At 43.6% G+C, this 22,730-nt stretch overlaps 1 protein-coding gene across 2 annotated transcripts in view; it reads right to left on the bottom strand.

The window, feature by feature from the left end:
• The window catches only part of INTS9 (integrator complex subunit 9), an 86,047-nt gene that overhangs the window by 26,301 nt on the left and 37,016 nt on the right, over window positions 1–22,730 (bottom strand). For both annotated transcript variants that reach the window (XM_034766738.1, XM_034766739.1), the window contains exons 9-11: window positions 17,222–17,333; window positions 10,860–11,040; window positions 8,703–8,763 (exon numbers count right to left, since the gene is read on the bottom strand). In XM_034766738.1, the coding sequence (XP_034622629.1) occupies window positions 8,703–8,763; window positions 10,860–11,040; window positions 17,222–17,333 (354 nt within the window). The remainder of the gene's footprint in view (window positions 1–8,702; window positions 8,764–10,859; window positions 11,041–17,221; window positions 17,334–22,730) is intronic.

The raw sequence follows: 22,730 nt of genomic DNA, 5'->3' as shown, positions 1-22,730 counted from the left end.
GATCACAAATGTCTTGGGCCTTGGTTTTATATCTCCAACAGCACTGTATGCTCCAGCACAGTACATAAGAACGGCCATACTGGATCAGACCAAAGGTCCATCTAGCCTAGTATCCTTTCTTCTGACAGTGGTCAATGTCAGGTGCCCTCAGGGAATGAACAGAACAGGTAATCATCAAGTATGGGGGCATTCATTCAGGACTGATTCAAGAAGATGCTACTTACTGAATCCCCACCACTATTCCTTGCAGCATTGATGTGTTTCATGGAGGTCCCAAAAAGTTATTGATCAGGACTGCTCCAAGTTGTGGTATCTGATGAAGCCATGGCCTGAGGTAGTATGACTGCCGGCCATACATAAAAACATTAGAGACCTCGCACACATGAGAAACACCTGGTTGCTTGATAATGTCTGGAATGATCCATTCTAGTTACTCAAAAAAAAAAAAAAAAAAAAAAGGGGCAGAAAATTAAATCTGTAAAATGGGCCTAACAACTAATACTTTTCTATCTCACCAGCGTATTAGGGGGATTTAATTGGTGAAAATTTGTAAATGTCTTTGAGATCTGAAGAGGAAATGGGCTACATGAACCCATTTGAAAATGTCTAAGAGAAGAGAATTGTTTGCAGTGCACTTCTAGCCATGCTAGTCCCAGGATATTAGAGAGAGAAGGTGAGTGAGGTAATATCTTTTTTTGGACCAACTTCAGTTGGTGAAAGAGACAAGCTTTTTCACTTACATGGAAGAGCTCCTGTAAGCTTGAAAGCCTGTCTCTCTCTCTCCAACAAAAGTCGGTCTAATAAAAAGATATTACCTCATCCACCTTGTCTCTTTAATATACAGAAGCATAACAATGATTGCCAAACCATGTTAAAAACGGCACCATCTGCAACAAGCTAGGGTCAGCAGCATTGACTGGTGCTTATCCAATCTGTATCTCCAAAATTGTGTCTTGAAGCTTTAGCTTTCAGAAACATGAAACCTTTAGGACCCCTCTTTCTGTGGAAAGATTCTTTATTGACTGAAAGCTTCAGAGATAAGAGACAGTAAAGTGTATTGAACCTAAACTATGGGGAGTTTTTTGTTGTGTGTTTTTTTTTTAAAATCCCAAATGGCTATGTTTCCCTTTAAAGCAGTAGACATGATTTACGGGGTCAGTAACGGCTACTATGAACTGGATAAATCTATGTAACCACTGTGTACCCTTTGTTCAGCAAAGCCAAAATTTATTGCCATTTATTTTGTGTGCGTTCTGCATCCAAAAATTCTGATAGCTATGCCTCTATTTTATCAAGGAGGGAAGGAGTGATGCATGTGTTACTTCACCTTCCTTATCCCCTCTATAGGCCACCTCTAACAGAGGCCTTTTGCTGTAGAAGCATCACTTAATTCCTGGTATTTATTGCTTTGAATATGGTGAGCTGGAGCCACTATATGAAGGAAGGAAACAAAGATCGAGCTAAAGAGTGCTAGTTTTTCCATAGCAAACAATCCAAATTACTTCCACCCCAACTACTTGCAGTCAAAAAACAATAGCCTATTTTCTAGCCATTTCTCCTTGGCAGTGAATTAAGCTAGTTTGGAATAAGGCACTCTTATTTCAGAATAAGAGCATCCACACACGAAGTTAAAGCAAGAATGATTCATCTGCTTTAAACTCACACCCTACCTTATTCCAGGTTAATTTTCACATGTAGTCCAGCCCTTAGTCACATTTGAAAATTGTGTCTCTGGACTAGAGTCAAAGCAGCGTCCTAGAGGTAAAAGACTCCATCCATCTCTCTTTACTAATCCCCTAAACTCAAAATATTTGTTTCATTTTGTTTTTTTAACTTGGTAGACGCTTCTAAAGTTGCCTCAGTACAAGCTCTTAGCCCTTCCAGTCACAAAAACTGCTTGTGAAAACAGAACTGGTGCAGCTGTATGAACAGAGGCGAGAACTGTCCAGATATTGGTCATCCATTTTTGAATATTTTCCCATCATATTGCCCTTCCCATACCTCTGCTCTTCCTCTTGAGAAATTACTGGCTGCAGTGTCCACTAAAATCCTACTGGCAGATACTAACTTTCTTGCAGCAGAGACTTGCAGGCCCAGCCATTATGGAGAAACTCACTTGAAAAACTTTCCCATTTAACAGCTGCTCTAGTAAAAGAAAAACAGCAGAAATTTTCAAAGCTGCTCAAGGCATTTGAGCATCCAATTTCCATTAACTATATTACTAGGTCGCTTTGAAAATCTTAGCCTGGGTTTCTTGCCTGCAATAGTGGAAGAGTAGGATTCCCTATACAATCAATTCAGTGACATTAGGAAACCAGGAGAACAACGAATGCTATGTCATGATCAAAGGGAGGAGACATGCTATATATTTACAATTAGGTGAAAGGCATAAACAACAAGGAGGGAGAGGAAGTGTTGAGCGTGCTCTGAGGGGTAGAATTCCACGTCCATTTTATGTCATCCCATCTCACAAAAGATATAGCAGAAATAAGGGGGTTCAGAGACCGGTGACGAGAGTTAGAGGCTTGGAGAGACGGAGCAGATTGGAAAGGTTTAGTTTAGAGAGGAGACAGAAGAGGAGAAAGGGCCGAGGTGTATGAATGGTAGAGAAGGCAAGTCAGGTACTTCTATTTACCTTCTCATATAATAAGAGTAATGGTTACCCACCTGGATAACTCACTGCTCCCAAGGTATTGCCCCAAAGATAGAAGCTTCGAATGACAAAAAAACAAAAAAAGAACTGGACATTTATCTGGGTGATGGGAACTTCCAGTTTCGGAGCAGACTGGACCCTGCTGCCTATACTGTATTTGTTTTGTGGATAGAGGGCCTCAGTTTCCAGGACTACCCTCCTCCACTGGCATACAGCACCAAGCACCTTGCTGCTGCTCATCTAAATAACTAACATGCGCATTTGAGTAATTTCTCTTACTCCACTCTCCCAAAAGATGCTCCGAGCTCATCAGCTGATCTCTGTTCAAATGCGATAAAGCTACCATTGAAAAAAGCGCCATACAATTATTCTATCAGAAAGAGTCCTATCTAAATGCTGTTTCCATACAAGTGATAATTTAATTCATGTTTCTGATACTCATTAACAGTGCCCTTGAATTCCCATTGAACAGTCCCCTTCCCATGAAATGATTGATTCATGGATTTAAAAAGAAATTATGTATCTGCGCGCACACGCGCGCACACACACACACACACACACACACACACACGATGGTCTAATGCAGGGGTCGGCAACCTTTCAGAAGTGGTGTGCCGAGTCTTCATTTATTCACTCTGATTTAAGGTTTTGCGCGCCAGTAATACATTTTAACGTTTTTAGAAGGTCTCATTCTATAAGTCTATAATATATAACTAAATTATTGTTGTATGTAAAGTAAATAAGGTTTTTAAAATGTTTAAGAAACTTAATTTAAAATTAAATTAAAATGCAGAGCCCCCCGGACTGGTGGCCAGGACCCGGGCAGTGTGAGTGCCACTGAAAATCAGCTCACGTGCCGCCTTCGGCACGTGTGCCATAGGTTGCCTACCCCTGGTCTAATGGTTAAGACTCTAACCTAGAACTTGGGAGAACTGGGTTGAAGTCCCTGCTCCACCACAGGTACTGCCTGTATGACCTTGGGCAAGTCACTTAGCCTCTGATTTCCCCCGCTGTACAATGGGAACACTAGTACTTTCCTATCTCACAGAGGCCATATAAATACGTTGCAGATACTCACACACTGCCTCAATTACCAGAGTTTTTTCCTTTGTTTATATTTTTCAGTCTAGCTTCTACATGTCCCAAAAGGAAAAAAAACAAAACAAAACCAGATGCACCTCCACCCCTTTTACACAGCATGGTAATAGTAAACCATCAGTGGATATGGGAGCACAATAAGAAGGATTGCCTTGCAGCTCAGGGAACCAATCAGGGTAATAGCAGATAATTGCCTCCCTGAAAGCTACCCAAATACTAAGAGCAAACAACTGCATAGTGGAGAGCACTGGAGCCTGCACAGGGATGTGCTAGTGCTGGGGGGGGGGCGGGGTGTTGTAGATGTTTACTGCTTTTTTTAATAAAGTTGGATCCATGTATTTTATAAAATAAAAGGAAGCAAACTTGGGGGCTATAAATCTGATCTGTGTGTTCTCCTGAAGTGCATCTCACTCCTGTAATTTATGACCTTACCAGAAGCCCTAGATCAGCGGTTTTCAAACTTTTTGAGCTGAGCTCCCCCCCCCCCTTGAGTTACAATTTTTGGTTGCCCCGCCCCCCACCCCAGATAAAAAGAGGCGAGTCAGGGGTGGAGGTGGGGTGAGGCTGGCCCACGCTGTCTGGCATTGCTGCTCACTCCCATGAAGGGGGGCACGCCTCACAGGTTGAAAACCTCTGCCCTAGATGGACTAGCAGATTCATCATGCACTTTTTAATATGGGGCAAGTTTTCTATGTGCCTGAGCACTTGTCACCACTATAAAACCTGAATTTGCAAAGTGGTTAGTAAACGACAGGAATTAGCAATGAAAAGACCCATTAGAGCCTTGATTCCATCACCAGGGGCCAGCAGAGGACAGTTCAAATCCCCAGTGCACACACCAGTTGTAGCTACAAACCCCTCATTTGTGTTAGAGGGCATTACTGTGGAATCAGCAGTATTCGCTATACTATTTGTCCTTATGAATTATGTGTATTACCATAGTGCCTAGGAGCCGTAGTCATGGACCAGGATCCCAGAGTGGTAGGCACAGAACAAAACAATGGCCTGTCTATACCCGTAACAGTCCCGGTCAGGTCATTCCCTCATTTCCCATCAGAAGCCTGATCCAAAGCCCATTGTAGTAAATCTTTCTATTGACTTAAATGGACTGGATCAGGGGTATAAATTATTCCCACCTCCATAATCATACTGTGTTGAAGTGAATTACCTGAGATTTTACTAGATAGTGCTACAGCATCTTTATACATTGTGGTGTTAATATAACAGTTTGGAATTCAATTGTTGCTGTTTATAGTAATTCCTGGAATAAAGACACTGTTTTAGCTGTAACATATCCTCACCACTGTCCCCAGGGTGATTTTACTGACTCTTCTGTGGGTGAGGGGAGAAAGGTATTTTATATTAAAAGCCAGTGAAACTGACAGTCTAGGCTGCAGCCAAAGAATTTTTAGCTCAGCTCCATAGTTCATATGGGTTTTGAGAGGTCTTAGACCACAGGAAATTTCTTACAGGGACAGATCAATCTCTAATCTTAACACTGGAAATATTCTAATTGTATCTCACAATTTTTAGATATCAAAGTAATTAACGGGGGGGGGGGGAGGGATAGCTCAGTGGTTTGAGCATTGGCCTGCTAAACCCAGGATTGTGAGTTCAATCCTTGAGGGGGCCACTTAGGGATCTGGGGCAAAATCAGTACTTGGTCCTGCTAGTGAAGGCAGGGGGCTGGACTCAATGACCTTTCAAGGTTCCTTCCAGTTCTAGGAGATGGGATATCTCTATTAATTATAACTTAATCTACACATGGAGCTGACAAATTTTTTAACAGCAGTAAAATAGTTTGGAGGTATCTGATTATCAACAGGCCGCCCAGGGAATTAAAGACGCTCCACTAAAATAAGAGGATGCAGTTAACACAGCATAAACACACGCACCCCTCATGACAGACTGCTTAATTAATCCACCCTTTGATGGTGGATATTTTTTCACCAAGCAGTTTATTGGGTGTTGTGGAAAAAAAGTTGTGAAGCGTTAAAACCTTTGGTAGGCGGTAGAAAGGGAGCATACAGAGAAACAGAAGGCACTTCAGAGACATGCTATGGACCAACAAGGACACTTTACCCTGCATCTCTCTGCTTTCCAAAGCAGAAAGTATGGCTGGAGTGTCTTGCACTCTGAGAATAGGCTTTGGAACTTGATTTACGAGGGTAAGTTTTTAAGAACAGTGTGTGGGTGTTAGCTGTGGACATTTCCATTATTCTTGATTCACTGCATACCTTGTTTGAAATATAGTTCAGCACCTGGAAAGAATGAACATTAGGGACCAGATCCTACTCCTATTCAATGGGAACGTTGTGACTATTGGGCCTACAAAGCGTAGCCCTATTGCGAACTCAAATATAAAAAGTATGTAAAAGTTCATAAGATGATACAATAACCAAGAAAAACAGGTCAAGTTATTCACAACACAATGTTGTAACAAGTGCAAGAGAATCAGACAAAGAAGCCAGACTAGTTTAAACCAGTGGTTCTCAAACTTTTCTAGTGGTGACCCCTTTCACACAGCAAGCCTCTGAGTGCGACCCCCCCTTATAAATTTAAAACACTTTTTTTTGTTTATTTAACACTATTATAAATGCTGGAGGTGAAGTGGGGTTTAGGGTGGAGGCTGACAGCTCACGATCCCCCAGATAATAACCTCACGACCCTCTGAGGGGTCGTGACCCCAAGTTTGAGAACCCCTGGTTTAAGCCAAGAAGGCCACATTGATATAATCCAAGGACTGTTGAAATTAAGCTTGGTAAAAAAAAAATAGATGTGGAATCAGAAGTTAATAGACCAGAATTGGTGTGACAGCTTTGAGGCCTAATTGTTGGACAAAATAATGTGGGCAATGAACAAGGATGCCCACTTTTCCCCCTTTTGGGTTTCTTAAAGAGAGACTTTGGAAAAGACGTGTTCAGATCAGTTCTCCCACTCATCTCCCGACCCACCTTGCATTCCATCCCAGCCCATCCCTTTGAACTGCCACTCATTTTGGCTCATGTAAAGGACTTTCTTTCTGAGAGCAAGGCTGGCGGGCTGGCCTTAATTTTGTTTTCACCTGTGAGTGCTGAAAGTCATCACATTATTATGACATTCAATCCTCAGCCCATCAGTGGGGATCTGCGACTGCCAGCACTGCAGAGACACACAAGATCCTGCATCATTTTCCCTGCCCTTGTTGTGTTATTTTCTGCCCCCCTTTAATTCCTTTTAGCTTCTCTCTCACTCTCTTGGCTTTTCATCGAATCCTGAAGTCAACTATACTGTATTCATCCAAGCCTGCCTTGTTTAAGAAGAAAAGATCCAATCTGATGACTCCCTGACCAGATCATAAGGCAGGATCCAAGCAGCAAGTGTTGTGGCCAACTTGCCAGCCAAAAGCGTTCACTCATCGCTAACCAGCAGTCCAGCGTTTCAAAAACCATCATCAAAAGCCATATTTCACCCATCTTTTCTATTGTCTCTTCTCCACCTTGTGTCTGTTAAAAACAGGATAAGTAAATGCTCTCTACACATCAAAAAGTCATCCTTTTTTTTTCATCAAAGAAAGGTTGTTCTGAAAATAAGACTGATATTTTGCCTCCAAAAGAAGACAGTCAAAATCATGATTAAAGTCTACATTTGTTTTGCATAATCACTCCATCACAGCTTCAATATAAAGGTCTGCTTTAATTTCTTGTTCCTTCTTGTGTTTAATCACTAAACTTTTAATTTGAATAAATGTTTTTGTGATTTGCCAAGTAATCAAGTAAAACCAAGGCCCCTGTGTAAAATAACTCTGAACCTACCTAATATCGGACAGTGAAAGAGTTTATAAACACCGTTAAGATCAATATCCATGTCACAGGAACCCACCAGGCCCTCAAAGCAAGGTATACAGGTGGTAGACAGTGGAGATTTCCAACCCATCTCCAAGGATGGGTCACTGGTCAAACCCCTCAGAGCAAAAGATGGTGGTGTTGGTCAAGGCATTGAATCTGAGGCCTCCACCTATGTGACTGCAGCTATGCACATGAAAGCATTTACACATGGTTTTTGAGCACAAATGATGGAATTTATACACACAAGCCAGCCTACAAAATATGATTGCGCAAAATTGCTCGATCTCTGATACAAGATAGAGGCTCCTCTGAAAATTTAGCCTTCTTCTCTCAGAAAAGCCACCTCTATCTACACTCCTCAGTCCTCACCCCTATGCCTCCCGTTTACTCTAAGTGGAGATATATTGGTTCCCATCAATACATGGATTCTATCTAAAAGTCTCTTTGAAGGCAGAAGTTGTGTCACATCTATTTAAATTTTGCTCCCGAGATGCACACCTTGATTCTGCAAGGACCTCAAAGGGCCAGCAGTCAAGCAATCTTACTTGCTTCAGCAACATGCTCACCCGGTACACTCCTTTGCAAATAGCAGACAACACTGAGCACTTACGATTTAAGCTCCTTGTATATTGATAAAGGCATCTTGAAATAGAGATTAATAGTTTCTTAACTCTAGACAACACGAGTGCCCATTTCAATTAGGAAGGTAGCTTCATCCCCAACAGCAAGGTTTAGTCTCTACACACTTTGAAATGAGTGGCTTGGTTTGAACAAAGAACATATTTCTACTCAGAGTTCAATAAGGGAAAACAAACATGTTGATATCGGACCCCTTTCCACGAAGGCAGGTAAAATGGAGGAGTGGATATTGCGTAGTAACATTTTCATCAGGCTTACGATAATAACGGCAGGGCTAATGGTACATTCTGACATCTTCCTCCCCAAAAACGATTTTTATAAATAATGGAACGAAAGCCAAATTGAGTGACCAACAGTCAAAAGGACTATTTCACTGATCCAAAAGAATTAGTCACAGAAAGAGAATGGGCTCGTGGAGCTCTGGCTTTTAGGAACCCACCTAAATCTTGGCACTGATCACACATGGTGCCTCTGTATTGGCTTACCTCAGCATGAGGAAAGGGAGGTTCCGGGAGATACACCTTCGTCTGTTTATTATGACACAGCCTTTAAAAAGGAGGGGAAAAAACCTGGGTTAGAAACAAACATACTGCAGTATCTGCTGCCATCTACTGTTAAGATTTTCTGGACAGTCATCCCACTTCCGTGACCTGCAGCACAAAGCCTCCCACTTTAACAGGGGGGACTGGAAACAACAAAAGAAAGAGACGATGCCTGGGTGGGTGAATATTATGATCTAAAGAAGGTGTACGTCAGTACAGGGCTGAAATTGCTTTAGAACCATTTGATAATAAATAGAGTCCTCTTGCCTGTGAAAATGGATATGTCAGTGAATGCTAAATAACATCTTACATACAGTAGGACCTCACTGTATGATTGATTCTCATTCAATATCCTGCAAACCCCAATAACCCTCACAAAAAACCTATTCAAAGGATTCAACTGTCTTCTCAAAGATGTCACCCTTCCATTTGCTGTAAACTAGTCCCCCTGTATACATTTCATTATTGTGGGTATAAGGCTAGCAAACTGCTTCTCTCATCCCTCCATGATGTTCACTATCATCGGCTATTTTGCGTCAAGCATTCCTTTCACAAATTAGATAGTAAAAGCTATTGACTGTCTTCAGCAAGATCATTCGATTCATTCCGTCTTGGGAGGTAGAATAAAAGAGCAGATCTGGCAGTGGTCTAGGTGATGATGCAATTGTATAATATAGTAACATTATCTTGGTGACTTGTCCTAGGAAATCCAGCAAAGGGATCCTACCAGCATGATACATTTCTTAATTTTTATTATATAGCAACAAAACTAGGTCTAAATAACTCTGAGAAAAATTCCCACTGCACCAAAAAATTAAGCAGTTTGGGGCTTGTCCAGATGGATGTAATGTGCACTAGCCAGCCGCACACTGTAGAGTGTTTTGACCTAGGTCAAAGTGTGGACAAAGCCCTTGATCTAGCAGACTATCATGGGATTGTCAGACAGGAATTCCTCAGTTCTAACCCCAAATCTATCTGTGGTTTTAGAGAAGTCACAACCTCTGCCTCAGTTTTCTGTGAACAAGGTAACTATTTTACCTATTAAGAATGTCTGAGGATTAGTAGCGTCTCTGCTGACTTTTGAAGATAAATTACCGTACAAGTAGGATTAAAGTATGTTTTAAACTGGCCTCGAATAATAAATATTCTAGAATTTCAGTAAACTATTAAGTGTCTGAATTCTGCAAACTAGATGTAATTGACAAAATACGATTTCCACTTGCCTGCTATGCTTTGGGCTGCCACACCACTGTACTTGTTTAAAAAAAAAAGTACTAACCAGTCTTGCAATTTTATAACACCTTGATTCAAACTACGTATACAGGAATCACTTAATTCACTATTAAAGTACAGCCATCAGTCAAATAAAATACAGCAGCTGTTTAACTGCAGTACTATTCAATGGGTATAATTTCAAATACCTACACTGAAATTTGGTTAGGGCCCAAAAACTAGATTCCCCTACTATTGCTTAAAGTAGCATGGCCTCTTAATCCATCAGATCTTAGCCTTTCCTTATCCAAATACTTCCAGAAGAATTCACTCATCTCAGTTTCTCCCAGCACACCTTGTTTTTCTGTCTTCCAGATCAAAAGATCTCTGAGGCATGGATTAGCTTATTTGTGTCGTACACGATCTTATTATTGATGCTTAAATACATAATCATCACAAGTGGCCCGCAGTTCTATGGCTCATCTGAATTAGGAATATAAAAAAACCGCACCAGCTTATGTAGTTGGACTGTGTATGCTCCTTGGAGCATTGAGTGAAACTCACAACAGGCAAGAAAAATGCATCTGAAGGTCACTCTGAGCAAGTGCATCATTTACTCACTGGCTCTGAGTGCCAGTGCCAAACATATCTGTGGTTTTTAATCAGATTCAGCATACATACTACTGGACCTAATGCCACTCTAATGACAGAACACCTATGCACACCTATTCCTGTAACTGAAAAGGCGTGTACATAATTCCTATGTTGTGTATATCCGGAAGGGTTCCAAGTAGACAGAATTGGGAGCTATCAGCGCTCACTCTGCACACCTTTACTGTAATATGTACGTTGGAATCCAGTCTGACAGAGTAGCCCACTAACACCTACCACTCGGCAAAGATCTGGGAGAACTCCAGGGAGCTGTTGGCAACAGGTGAGATGAAGTAAAAGGGGACATTGGAGAGTCCTGCAGAGTCAATGTACTGATATAGACACTCCAGCAGGTCATATATCACTCCAGAAGGATAACATGGAACCAGGACGTTTCCTCCGTTCCGGACAGTCATAGCTTGAGGGAGAAAGAGAAGAGAGAATTAACAGGTTTCAAAAAGTGCTTTTCATCCCAAAAAGCTCTACAGGGCACAGGAAAGCAGCTATCTAGATAACTGGAGCACAACATGTTGCTAAACAGAGTGAGCAATGTGTGTAGACAGATTTCTGACCCCTCAAGATTTCACAGCCTTAAGTGAGACAAAAATCAGACCCTCCTCCTGCGAAAGCACAGCTTTGAGCAAAAGGAGCTTCTGTTAGTCTTGGGACCTATGATACACACTTGAGCCTGTTTGACATTCCATCCAGTAGAGGGCAGTGCTGCGCCAGTACACAAGAGGAGAAATTTTGACTGAGGAAACTGACCAAAGACACTCCTGACATAAAAAACACTCTATAAATCTACTGGTGTCCATGCAGAACAACTGTTCTTTGGTCTCATCTGAAAGATCCCATACCTTGTAAATTGTTGTGTACTCAATTCTGCTATTTCAGATAAATGGCTGAGGATTTTAATTTGTGGTTAGAAAGTCTAGTTCTTTCAAACCTGATCCAGCCACCCCAAACATGAAGGGATTTTCTTTTCTAAAGTTGCAAATGCTTCTAAATCCCTTCAACACAACAGGAGCAGCTGCAAAAGGTGTCAGCTGTATAAGTCATGGGCAGGCAGAGAACAAGTGGAAAATAATTATTTTCTGAGCGTGGCCCAGGAGAAACATTTTATTTCTCTGGCTGCATGCAGCTACACAATTGCTGTAGCACCTTATGACAAAGCATTTCTCCCTTGTCAATCTCAATGAGAAATCGTTGCTGAACTGGGATTTCTTCCATGGCCATGGGGCAAAACCCATCTACTGATGTTAACTGAAATGCAGCAGCAGTAATATTATGCATCAAAGCATTAAACAAAAACCTGTGAAAGAGCTGGAAATGCATATATTAAATCTTGCAGTAATTATGTCCGTGACTTCAATTTGTTGACAAACTCATATGGGCAAAGATCCCCCACAGCCCTAACCCCCAGCTCCGAGCCCAGCCCCTCTGAGCCGGACACTCCCCTGACCCCCCCNTGGCGCTGTTGCTGCCCAGGGCTGGGTGGGGAGCTGGGCTCTGGGTTGGGGGGTGCTCGGTTCACAGGGGCTGGGCTCACAGCCGGGCACCCCCCGACTCCCCCCCCCCCCGCAGTCCTGACCCCCAGCTGTGAGCCCAGCCCCTGTGAACCGAGCACCCCCCAACCCAGAGCCCAGCTCCCCACCCAGCCCTGGGCAGCAACAGCGCCATCTCCAGGCAGCGACAGCCCACTGGCACCAACCATCACCATCACCCAGCGACAGCCCATTATGTAATTGCAAATGTATACATACATTATTTAAAAACATTAAACGCTTTAATGGTATTTTGTGTATTTTCAAATTATTAAAATTAATTTTTGAATGTATTTCAGTGGTTAATATCATGTATTTGGAAATGTAAAAAATATAGTATTGCAACTTTTTTTATGGAAGGGACCCCCCGAAATTGCTTTGCCCCAGGCCCCCTGAATCCTCTGGGTGGCCCTGGTCCTCTCCTGGGTCACATGCAAAGTCTAATACTTCATTTTGATAACAATGAAAAAAAACGATCGTCCTTTGTTTTTAAAACCAGCTAGAGGATTTAATCTTAAATTCCCCCCCAGCTGGCTTTGAAAATCTTAACTCCCTGTACCTCCCCCTATGCCCATTTTCCAGATGAGGAATTTATACTTGTCTGCCTCACAGGAGCGTTGTGAGACTTAAGTGTTAGAAAGTGCTTTGACCTCCTGCGGGATGATGTTGTAGAAATGCAATCTCAACCTAAGGAACTGGGTGACTATAGGCAAGAAGAACAGGAGTACTTGTGGCACCTTAGAGACTAACAAATTTGTTAGTCTCTAAGGTGCCACAAACAAGTACTCCTGTTCTTTTTCCGGATACAGACTAACATGGCTGCTACTCTGAAACCTGTCATATAGGCAAGAAGTGCTGGAGCCAAGAACAGAGCCCAGAACTCCTCACACCTAGCCCTTGACATCAGGATTGGATGACACTGCCTTCCATTCTTCCCAATTTAAACAGGGAGGACAATGGCACCCTCAGCTTGAGGAGGGATTTAAACCAGGGACAGGATTATGCCAGGATTTGGCAGAAGCTTTCGAAGAAGCTTAACGGGCTCTCTAAAAAGGTGTGGATAATGCCCCTGTAGGCTGGCATGGCACTGTCAGTGTGTCCCGCCTTTGCATCCCCTGACTGGGGTGGCAACAGGTTTGCTTTAACAGACCAGGGTAAGGAGAATCCCCCCACCCACCATTAACAAAATAGCATGTCCCATTTTAAGTCAGGAGCAGTTACAATAACCTGTTCAGAAAGTTCTCACATCAGGACCCTGGTGCAGAGCTCCCAATACCACAAAACCAAGTCTCTTGTCTGGTTGGGCTGGTCTCCGGGAGCTGGAGGCCACGTCTACACTACAGAATTATGTTGATCTAACTTACGTCGGCATATAGCCACTGCAGTTATTAAGTCGCTGGTGTGTCAGGAGGAGCACTTGTATTGTCAGTGTGGGGCATTGTGAGATAGCTCCTGGAGGCCAGTAATAGTCGACGTAAGCAATGCGGTGTCTACACTGACACTGTGTTGACCTAATTACATCGACTGTGTGTCGACACGGCTCACCGAGGTGGTGTTACTAAATCGGTGCAGAGACACTCTGACGTCAGTGGGAGCCAAATTTAAGTGAAGATCCTTCTACACAGCTAGGCCGATGCAAGGCAGCTTATGTCAATCTCTGTGTGGTGTAGCCAGGCCTGAGACACAAACCGCATCCCACTGCAGCCTGCGTGGCTTCTACTCCCCTCTTTTGCTCGCCTTCCTGTTCAAAGAGCCCAGCGCTAGGGCAGGCAGGGCCTTCTGGATTACACCCCAGGCTATTTCGGCCATAGACTCCAGTCTGTCCCTTAAAGGGGTAGTTTGCTCCTTCACAGTCTCAGAGTTTACAGGCTATGGCAAGAATCTCTTCCAGTTATAACATCTGCTCAGATCTAGTCTGCTCTCATTCCTTCCTCAGATAGGTTGAGCTACAGCACAATTTTAATGATCCCTTCTTTTAAGTACAGTTCATGTGCATAGCTCTAACTTATTCACGGCTCAGTGTTTTAAGTCTTACGTTTATTCCTAGAAAATATCTTATGGCCATAAGCTACATGTCTGGCTGATGTGACAGCTGAAAGTGGGGCTGACGGGCAATTTGCTGCCTTACTTGGATTTCTCCTTTTCCTTTTGTAGAAGTTTCTCCCCATTTTGGTTAGTTGTGCCTAACTGCTTTCATTGAGTTATAGCTCTCTGAATATTACATTGTTCATGAGATGTAGAGGGCATGACAGATAATTAAACACGTGAGCTGTAGACTTGTAGTGTTTTGCATAAACATTGTTGGTTCTGCCTATCCAGATGTTCGTTCAACAGATATCACTTGTTTGCGCAGTGTCAGTTACTTGCCTATATAGTACCTAGCACAGCTCGATCCTAATCCATGACTGGGGTTCTAAAGTGCTACCATAAATTAAATATTAAGAGTGAACCCCAGCACCTATAAAACTGGGGCATTCAGACCACCTGAAAGTCTTCACAAATGCTTTGTTCTGTACACACTACAGCTGGACAGGAAACATTTTTCTCATCCCACAACAAATTTGAGATTTAAAAAAGTTTCCCATTTCGCACTGGGAGGAAACCAAGAATTTTGGGCATTTTTTGCAAAAACAGCAAGACATCCCCACCCCAGAATAGCCAAAAGCCCAGGAATTAGAGCCCTCTCCTGGGATGTGAGAGACCCAGGTTTAAGTTCCTATTCCAAATCTGGCAGAGCAGGGACTTGACCCTGGGATGCCCACATAGCTACTGGTTATTCTAGGGTGAGGCTCTTTGGAATTCAATCCTGCACCCAAGAAACCTTCCTGAAAGTGTCATCAACCCAGATGCATTCCCATGAAAAATGTCAGTTTGTGACAAACTGGCTTTTTCCTACGAAAAACTTCAGTCAAAATCTGTGCCAGACCAGACCACTTTCTTTGAGTTGCATCTCTTTGAATTTTACATGATGAGATGTAGAGGGCATGACAGATAATTAAACATGTTAGCTGCGGACCCTGCAGTGGTTTGCATAAACATTGTTGGTTCTTTCTATCCAGATGTTGGTTCAACACATCCTTCGTTTGCACAGTGTCAGTTACATGCCTACAGAACTGGACCCTAATCCATGACTCTCCGTAACACGCAAATCTACTCTCAGATACACCAGGGTGACTTCTACAGATGTCAATGTGTGTATCTGAAAGCAGAGTTTTGAGCCCAATTTATCTTGATGATGTCCTCAAAATTTAATATAGTATTATAATCTTGGCATTTCAAATTTAATCTCGTTCAGTAACTCCATAATAAGTTGGTTCAATTTACAACTCAAAACAAGATACTTGAATTTCCAACAGCTGCTGGTGCAAGGTCAAATTGGCATCTGAATAAAAACACACCCACAGACAGAGTCTGGAAATTTTGCTGATGATGCCCAAGGCAATGCAAATACAAGTCCATCTTTTCATAGCGCTGAGCACTGTAAAAAGTGGTTTGTCAGTAAACTAATCTGACTTGGAAGACAAGCTCAGGGTGGGGAATCATGCATGTGACCCTAATAATGGGAGTTGGGTGTCTAAGCCACAGAGTGCTGTGATGAAAATGAAAACTGAGCTGAAGGTGAAGCTTTTGCAGTTACACTCCTGATCTTAGCTACATGTTAATCGTCACAAACATGCCGTTATTTTAGGATATTGGAAAAGGAATAAAATGTGTGTCTGCTTTGTCGCATAACAAAACGCAAGCAATTCACAGATTTTAATGCTCAGTGACCATTATCATCATCTAATTTGACCCCCTGTGTAACATAAGCCATAGAATTTCATCCAGTAATAGCAAGGCCAATGTCCTGTGGTTGAATGGAAGCATAGATATCTTTTAGAAAGACATACGCTCTTGATGTAAAAACTTCTAGTGGTGGAGAATCCAGCAAATCCCTTGGTCAACAATTTGCCCTCTAACTAGAATTATATCCCCACATTGGGATTCAAAGAGAATCTTTAAAGTGGGAGGGAACATCCATCTAGTGATTTTGTGCTTGAATTTATGCATGGGTGAGAATTTACAATCTACTGCTTTTGCCAGCAGGAGTTGGCAAGCAGGAGCCAAGATTCCTGGGTTCCGTTCCCAACTCTGCCACAGGCTTCCTTTGTGACCTTGGGCAAGTCACCTAATGTATGTGCCTCAGGATTCCCCAACTGTAAAATGGGGCTAATAATACTTGTTTACCTAACTATGGTGACGTGAGGCTTAGTTTATTTAGGTTTCTATCCCTGTGAGTTCCTCACTATACAAGAGTGAAGTTGTGATTTTTGTTACAATCCTGACCTCCTTCAAAATATATAGTTTACAATAAAGGTGTTTGTTAGAAGAACGGGCAGAAGCAGCAGAACATCTGTGAGGAGAAACCATGAGGCCAGAGGAGTAACCACAGGAAGGGACGGGACTGGGAGGAGAAGAGAGGGGGAAAAAAGTCAGATGTCACATTCGAAACAGGCTGGGAAATGCTGCAACTCACACTCCGCTGTTACAGCTTGCAATTAGCAGCTTTTGCAGCTGTGAAAGCTTGTGATTAGGTTTTATATTTCTGTGGTCTATAAATATATATAAAATAAAAAATAAAGCAGATTGTACTGTTTGCATCTGATATATTTGTAAGCCAGGTGTAAGAAAAGAAACAGAAAGGCACAAAAATGGTGTGCAAGGAAGGAAGGGAAGGAAGGAAACAGCAATATTTCAGCTAGGGTATCTATTCAAAACCTAGGCAACACGTAGTGGGTTGGCAGCGAGGCTGCATACTTAGCAAACCAAGAGCAGCAGATGATTAAATCTCATTAAGCTTGCTCCATTCCAAAACATTTCAGGTACAACCTGTGTCTCTAAAGGCACTTTATTAATGACATCAGGAGCACATCGTAAAATCTCAACAGCTAGTTTTATGCCAGAAGATATAGTCAGGCAACTTACTCAGTTCCGGGAATCACCGAATTATTTCCCACCAAAAGCAATGAATAAGATTATAAAATAAGCAAAGTGCTTCTTACAATAGCGACCTACCCAGGTTACTGCAGAACTCCCCCACCATGCCGTCTGGGTTGGCGGTGGGAATCTGGGTAAGCCCTGTCAGAATGAGAACATCGCTGTTTTTAAGAGAAGCCTGGTCCATGGCCTGAAAAAGAATGAAGTGAAGTAAATTCAGTAACAGCCACAGCACAGGTTTTCCCTGTTTTACAGTAAGAGGAGGATTGGTAATAAAGTAACAACACAGCAGTGCAGAGATCATGGAGCAATTTAACTTCCGACCATCCTGCATCTGTGGAGATGCAACAAAAGCAAGCCAGAAGCTTAGAATCATAGATTAGGGTTGGAAGAGACCTCAGGAGGTCATCTAGTCCAATCCCCTGCTCAAAGCAGGGCCAACACCAACTAAATCATCCCAGCCAGGGCTTTGTCAAGCCGGGCCTTAAAACCTCTAAGGATGGAGATTCCACCACCTCCCTAGGTAACCCATTCCAGTGCTTCACCACCCTCCTAGTGAAATAGTGTTTCCTAATATCCAACCTAGACCTCCCCCACTGCAACTTGAGACCATTGCTTCTTGTTCTGTCATCTGCCTCCACTGAGAACAGCCGAGCTCCATCCTCTTTGGAGCCCCCCCTCAGGTAGTTGAAGGCTATCAAATTCCCCCTCACTCTTGTATAGCCATGTCTGTATCTTCCAAGAAAAGTCATATTATTGAGTTGGAACAGATGAATCATCTTGCAGCTTAGGAGCTGACAGCATGGCTGAAATGTTAACACTAGAAATTTCTGAAGATGTAATGCAGGAAGTGTATTACCCCTGAGCTCCATAGGCTGCACTGGCTTCCAACTAGGTTTCAAGTGCAATTCAAGGTGTTAGCTTTGATCTATAAAAACACATATTGTTTGGGTCTTGGGAACCTTCTTCTCTCCTGGGATCCTTGAGATAGAAGCTGCAGATTTCTTACATGGGGGAGCTGGAGTCAGGGTATTCTCAGTAGAGGGTCCTTAAATCTAGACCCAGCTCCACTGCCCCAGTGGCAGAGCTAGAGCTAGCCAATTTCAAGACACACTTTTAGACTCATTTACTTGTCCAGGACTTTGTAGAGGTGGTGGTGGGGGAGGGGGATGTAGGACGGGACGGTTATCATGGGTTTTTGTGATCCATTAGTATTTTTATTAACGCACCTAGAAAGCTGTGACTGGTGCATTTAAAAAAAATTAAATGTCAATCAAAAAAATTACATTTAAACCCCAAAGTTACATACAGTTGACAAAATAAAACTAAACGATGAAGAGTTGTACAGAAACCGCATCACAAACTTAACTACAGTATCTGCGGTGCAAGACTACAGTCAAACTAATGAAGAAAACTACCCTCTACATCGCCACTCCTTTCAACATTAAACCCCCTCCCATGATTCACTCAAAATAGTGTTATAGGATCTCCATTCTTAATTCATGTGTCTTTGCAGCTTGTGCTAGAGGCTTAAAATAAAAGATGGCTTCAATGTAAGGGGTGTCTTCAAAGTGGCGTCGAGTCCTGGTTCATTGTGTGCACAGCATTGCACTGATCCTGTATAACCACAAAGTACAAATCAAACTGGATCCACTATGCGTGGCTAAAGCAGGCAAGTGTCTGGTCCTACTGGCTGCAGTTGCAGGTGAGATCTTGTCCAAACATAAGCCATGCTACGTCTGATAATTTTCATATGACTTTACATTGTGCCTCTTCATATAACCTTGTGGTGGGTCTACCCACGTGTGACCTCTGTTTTCATGGAACTTTGTATCAAAGCCTCATTTAGAAACTTTGCATTGCCCTTGGTATAATATTATAGCCCCTAAGGATAAAATAAGATAGAAGAAAAATTTCTTTTTGCTAGCAAGTATCAGGGGGTAGCCGTGTTAGTCTGTATCTACAAAAACAACAAAGAGTCTGGTGGCACCTTAAAGACTAACAGATTTATTTATTTGCATAGAGTCTATGCATCCGAAGAAGTGAGGTTTTTACTCACGAAAGCTTATGCCCAAATAAATCTGTTAGTCTTTAAGGTGCCACCAGACTCTTTGTTGTTTTTGCTAGCAGTAGAACAAGAGCTCTCTTCCCCCCCCCCCCCATTCTTAATCAATTGCCCTGTTGAATGAATGAGGTGTGGATGAGCAAGGCATGGAAGGCAGCACCTCCAGACAGCCTCAACTGTTGGAGAGGGGCTGGGAGCCAGACCCAAGGACAATAAAACGTGTCAAGTGGGCTCATTAAAGACAAGCAGACATACTGACGGCCTCGGGGGTTAGAAGCAAGCACCTTCTTTTGGAAACACCCTCTTTGCAGCATTGGGACAACACTCAAAAGAAAGCAGCACAAAGAACCAATGGACACAGACACAGAGTTTGAATCTGGTATAGATTTGCATGAGAGGAAAGCTGCTATAAAAGTGAGGTGTCTTGCAGAGGACCCCGGGTCTCGTCTTGTCAACATGGGAGCATCGATCCGGATCGGCAGAAGCCCGGCTCCACCCCCTCCCCCATCTAACTCACCTGGCCAGTGAAGTTAAGGGGAGCAACTAATTGGTAACAACAAGACGGAATGGGTTTGTGTGTGTGTGTGTGTGTGTGTGTGTGTGAGCGTAAGTGTAATATATTATATGCATATAATACAGTGTTAGTAAATACATGTATTACTAATAAATGTGGTGTTTTGTCTTATTCCCCCTGAAAAAATCCTGTGCAGTACTTTAAGTACAACACGTCCAGCTCCTAATGGACAGAGGCTTACACCACAGAAAATCACCATCACAATCAGCCCCTTTGCTGGCTCACCAGAGGCGCCAAAGACCAAACGGGCCATGAAAACGGAGTGGAAACTTCCATCTGTAGAGGCAGTCCCTTTAAGTCAGGGTTGAGACACATTGGTAGGGCAGCGTAAGGACAGTTTGCATTGTGCTGTGCTTAGAGAACTTCATGCTCTAGAGCAGTGGTTCCCAAACTAGGGGCGCCGCTTGTTCAGGGAAAGCCCCTGGCGGGCTGGACTGGTTTGTTTACCTGCCGCGTCCGCAGGTTCAGCCGATCGCAGCTCCCAGTGGGCGTGGTTTGCCGTTCTTGGCCAATGGGAGCTGCAGGAAGCGACGAGGGCCGAGGGACGTGCTGGCTACCACTTCCCGCAGCCCCCATTGGCCTGGGGCAGCGAACTGCGGCCACTGGGAGCTGCGATCGGCCGAACCTGCGGACGCAGCAGGTAAACAAACCAGCCCAGCCTGCCAGGGGCTTTCCCTGAACAAGCGACGCCCCTAGTTTGGGAACCACTGCTCTGGGGCTAATAATCTGACATTTCAGAAGCATTAAATTAAATTGGGATGGCAATAAACTCTCTTCCCCCAACACCGCCACATTATACAGAGTCTAAGATCAGAGATTATATTTAATGGGTGCTAGTATGGAATACATGTATTCCCAATACACAAATTGAAATGGTAAACTTCTGACTGGGAGAAATTCACTTCTCCCCCCTGGGCTGAGCAATTGGACACGCTGCAGCTATGGTATAGTTGGGCTAGAGAAAGGAACTCTGGCCCCAGCCTGGGGGACCGCATTGCAATCCCCTCACAGCTACCATTGAAGCTTTTAGCATGGAGTAGCAGCTGCAGCCCCTGTGCACCCCTTGTCCGGTGTTTTAGGGCCATGGATTCTCACACGTGGATCCCTGGCTTCTCCCCTGGCCTACCCCCAGCACAGATTTTTGCACCAGCCTAGGCAAGGTTGATGCAGAGACTCCTTCTGAGAAACTAAAGGACCCTGGCACAGTTCTCATGTTCCCGGCGTGGCGTGGAGGCCGTGCAAAGAGCTTCACACCAGCCCTTGATCCCACCGATGAATTTCGCCCATTTTCTTCAATGGGAGTTGAGGGTGCTCAGCACCTCACAGGGCCAGGCTCATAGACGACCATCTCTGAGTTCATGAATATGCGTTGTATGCCTGCGACAAATGTAATGCACATACATAGAAGCGCCAATAATGCGGTAAAATAATATTGAGTCTGCCAGTGATAATGTACATAATGATTGTGCTAGATTAGATACCCGTAATTTCAGCTTCGACTGCACGGAGAGGGCTTGCATTGATTCTTCAGGTTAATGTAAACAATCGGTCTTTAAAAGGCTTTTAGTGACACTCTTATCCACACTGCCACCTCCAGGTCTCCACTTTGGCGCCAGTAGGCAATTCCATACGTTTCTGGGCCAACAGGCATCTAGGCAATGTCTTCAATGGGAACCCTCTGTCAGAACTTAAGAGTGAAGGGCAAAAGCCAGAGTGTGTGTCTGGCGCAGAGCTCATCAAATAAATCCTTTTAAACTTTGCAGCTGTCTATGGAGCAGTCACGAATGGAATCTAGCTGACCACCGACGTACATTTCCCAAGGAAGTGCTTTAAGTACCTCATACTCTACCTGGCCTACAAGCACTATATACAAAAGGAACCAGTCAAAAAGCTACAGTGACCTGAGAAGGATACGCTCCTGAGAGAGGCAGAGGCAAATGTACAAGGCAAAATGGATCCAGGATAACTCTTGAAAGACTGATTACGTGCACAGAAGACATTTGTAATACTACCCAGCAGCCTGCACGAAAACCACGATATAGCCACAGAATGTTCAGTTAACTTGGCTAGACAACAGATTTACTTGCATTACTGTACTATATTTCAACCTGACTTGCTCGTAGCAGTTTCTCTTCATCAACGCCCTTATGTTCTGTAAGAAAGTCAAGTGTGCTATACTCAGGGCCGGTGCAAGGAAGTTTTGTGCCCTAGGCGAGACTTCCACCTTGCGCCCCCCCCCAAGCCCTGCAGCAGCTCCCTGCCCCCCCCTCCGCCTTGAGGCGCCCCCCCCCCCGGAGCCGTGCGGCAGCTCCCCACCCCAGCTCACCTCTGCTCCGCCTCCTCCCTGACCACGCCACCCCCGCTCTAATTCTCCTGCCCTCCCAGGCTTGTGACGCCATACAGGTGATTGGCGCTGCAAGCCTGGGAGGCAGGAGAAGTGGAGCAGCTATCGCGTGCTCGGGGAGGAATGCTGTAAAAAAAAAAAAAAAATGGGGGCATCGCTTTTTGGTGCCCCCAAATCTTGGCGCCCTAGGCAACCACCTAGTTCGCCTTAATGGTAGCACCGGCCCTGGCTATACTCCGCCCAATACTAAGGAAGATCACAGTTTAACAGGGTGAAGGAAAAACAGCGATATTTTAATCCATGAAAGGAGCGACATCCACGAACACAAACACTATTAACTCAATGGAACAGTGGTCAAGAATGGAGATCACTGGCTGCTGCTATGTCAATAACGTTGTAAATCAGGTAAGTTTTAAAGGGGAATATAAAAAACAAAGACAAAGACTCCTGATGGAGTGTTAAGGTTGCACAGCTGAAAGGAATTAGGAAGTGAAAGGGTTACTAGTCCTACAGCAATGTTAATCTGGGCATGTTACACATCCCGTATATTTGTGGTACACAGTTACAGCAAGAAAGACTGAAAAAGAAAATAATACGTCTTCCT

Source organism: Trachemys scripta, chromosome 3, assembly GCF_013100865.1.
Source record: "Trachemys scripta elegans isolate TJP31775 chromosome 3, CAS_Tse_1.0, whole genome shotgun sequence".
NCBI classification, from domain to species: Eukaryota; Metazoa; Chordata; order Testudines; family Emydidae; genus Trachemys; species Trachemys scripta.
The sequence above is the reverse complement of the archived record's forward strand: the minus strand, read 5'-3'. Positions and strand labels throughout refer to the sequence as shown.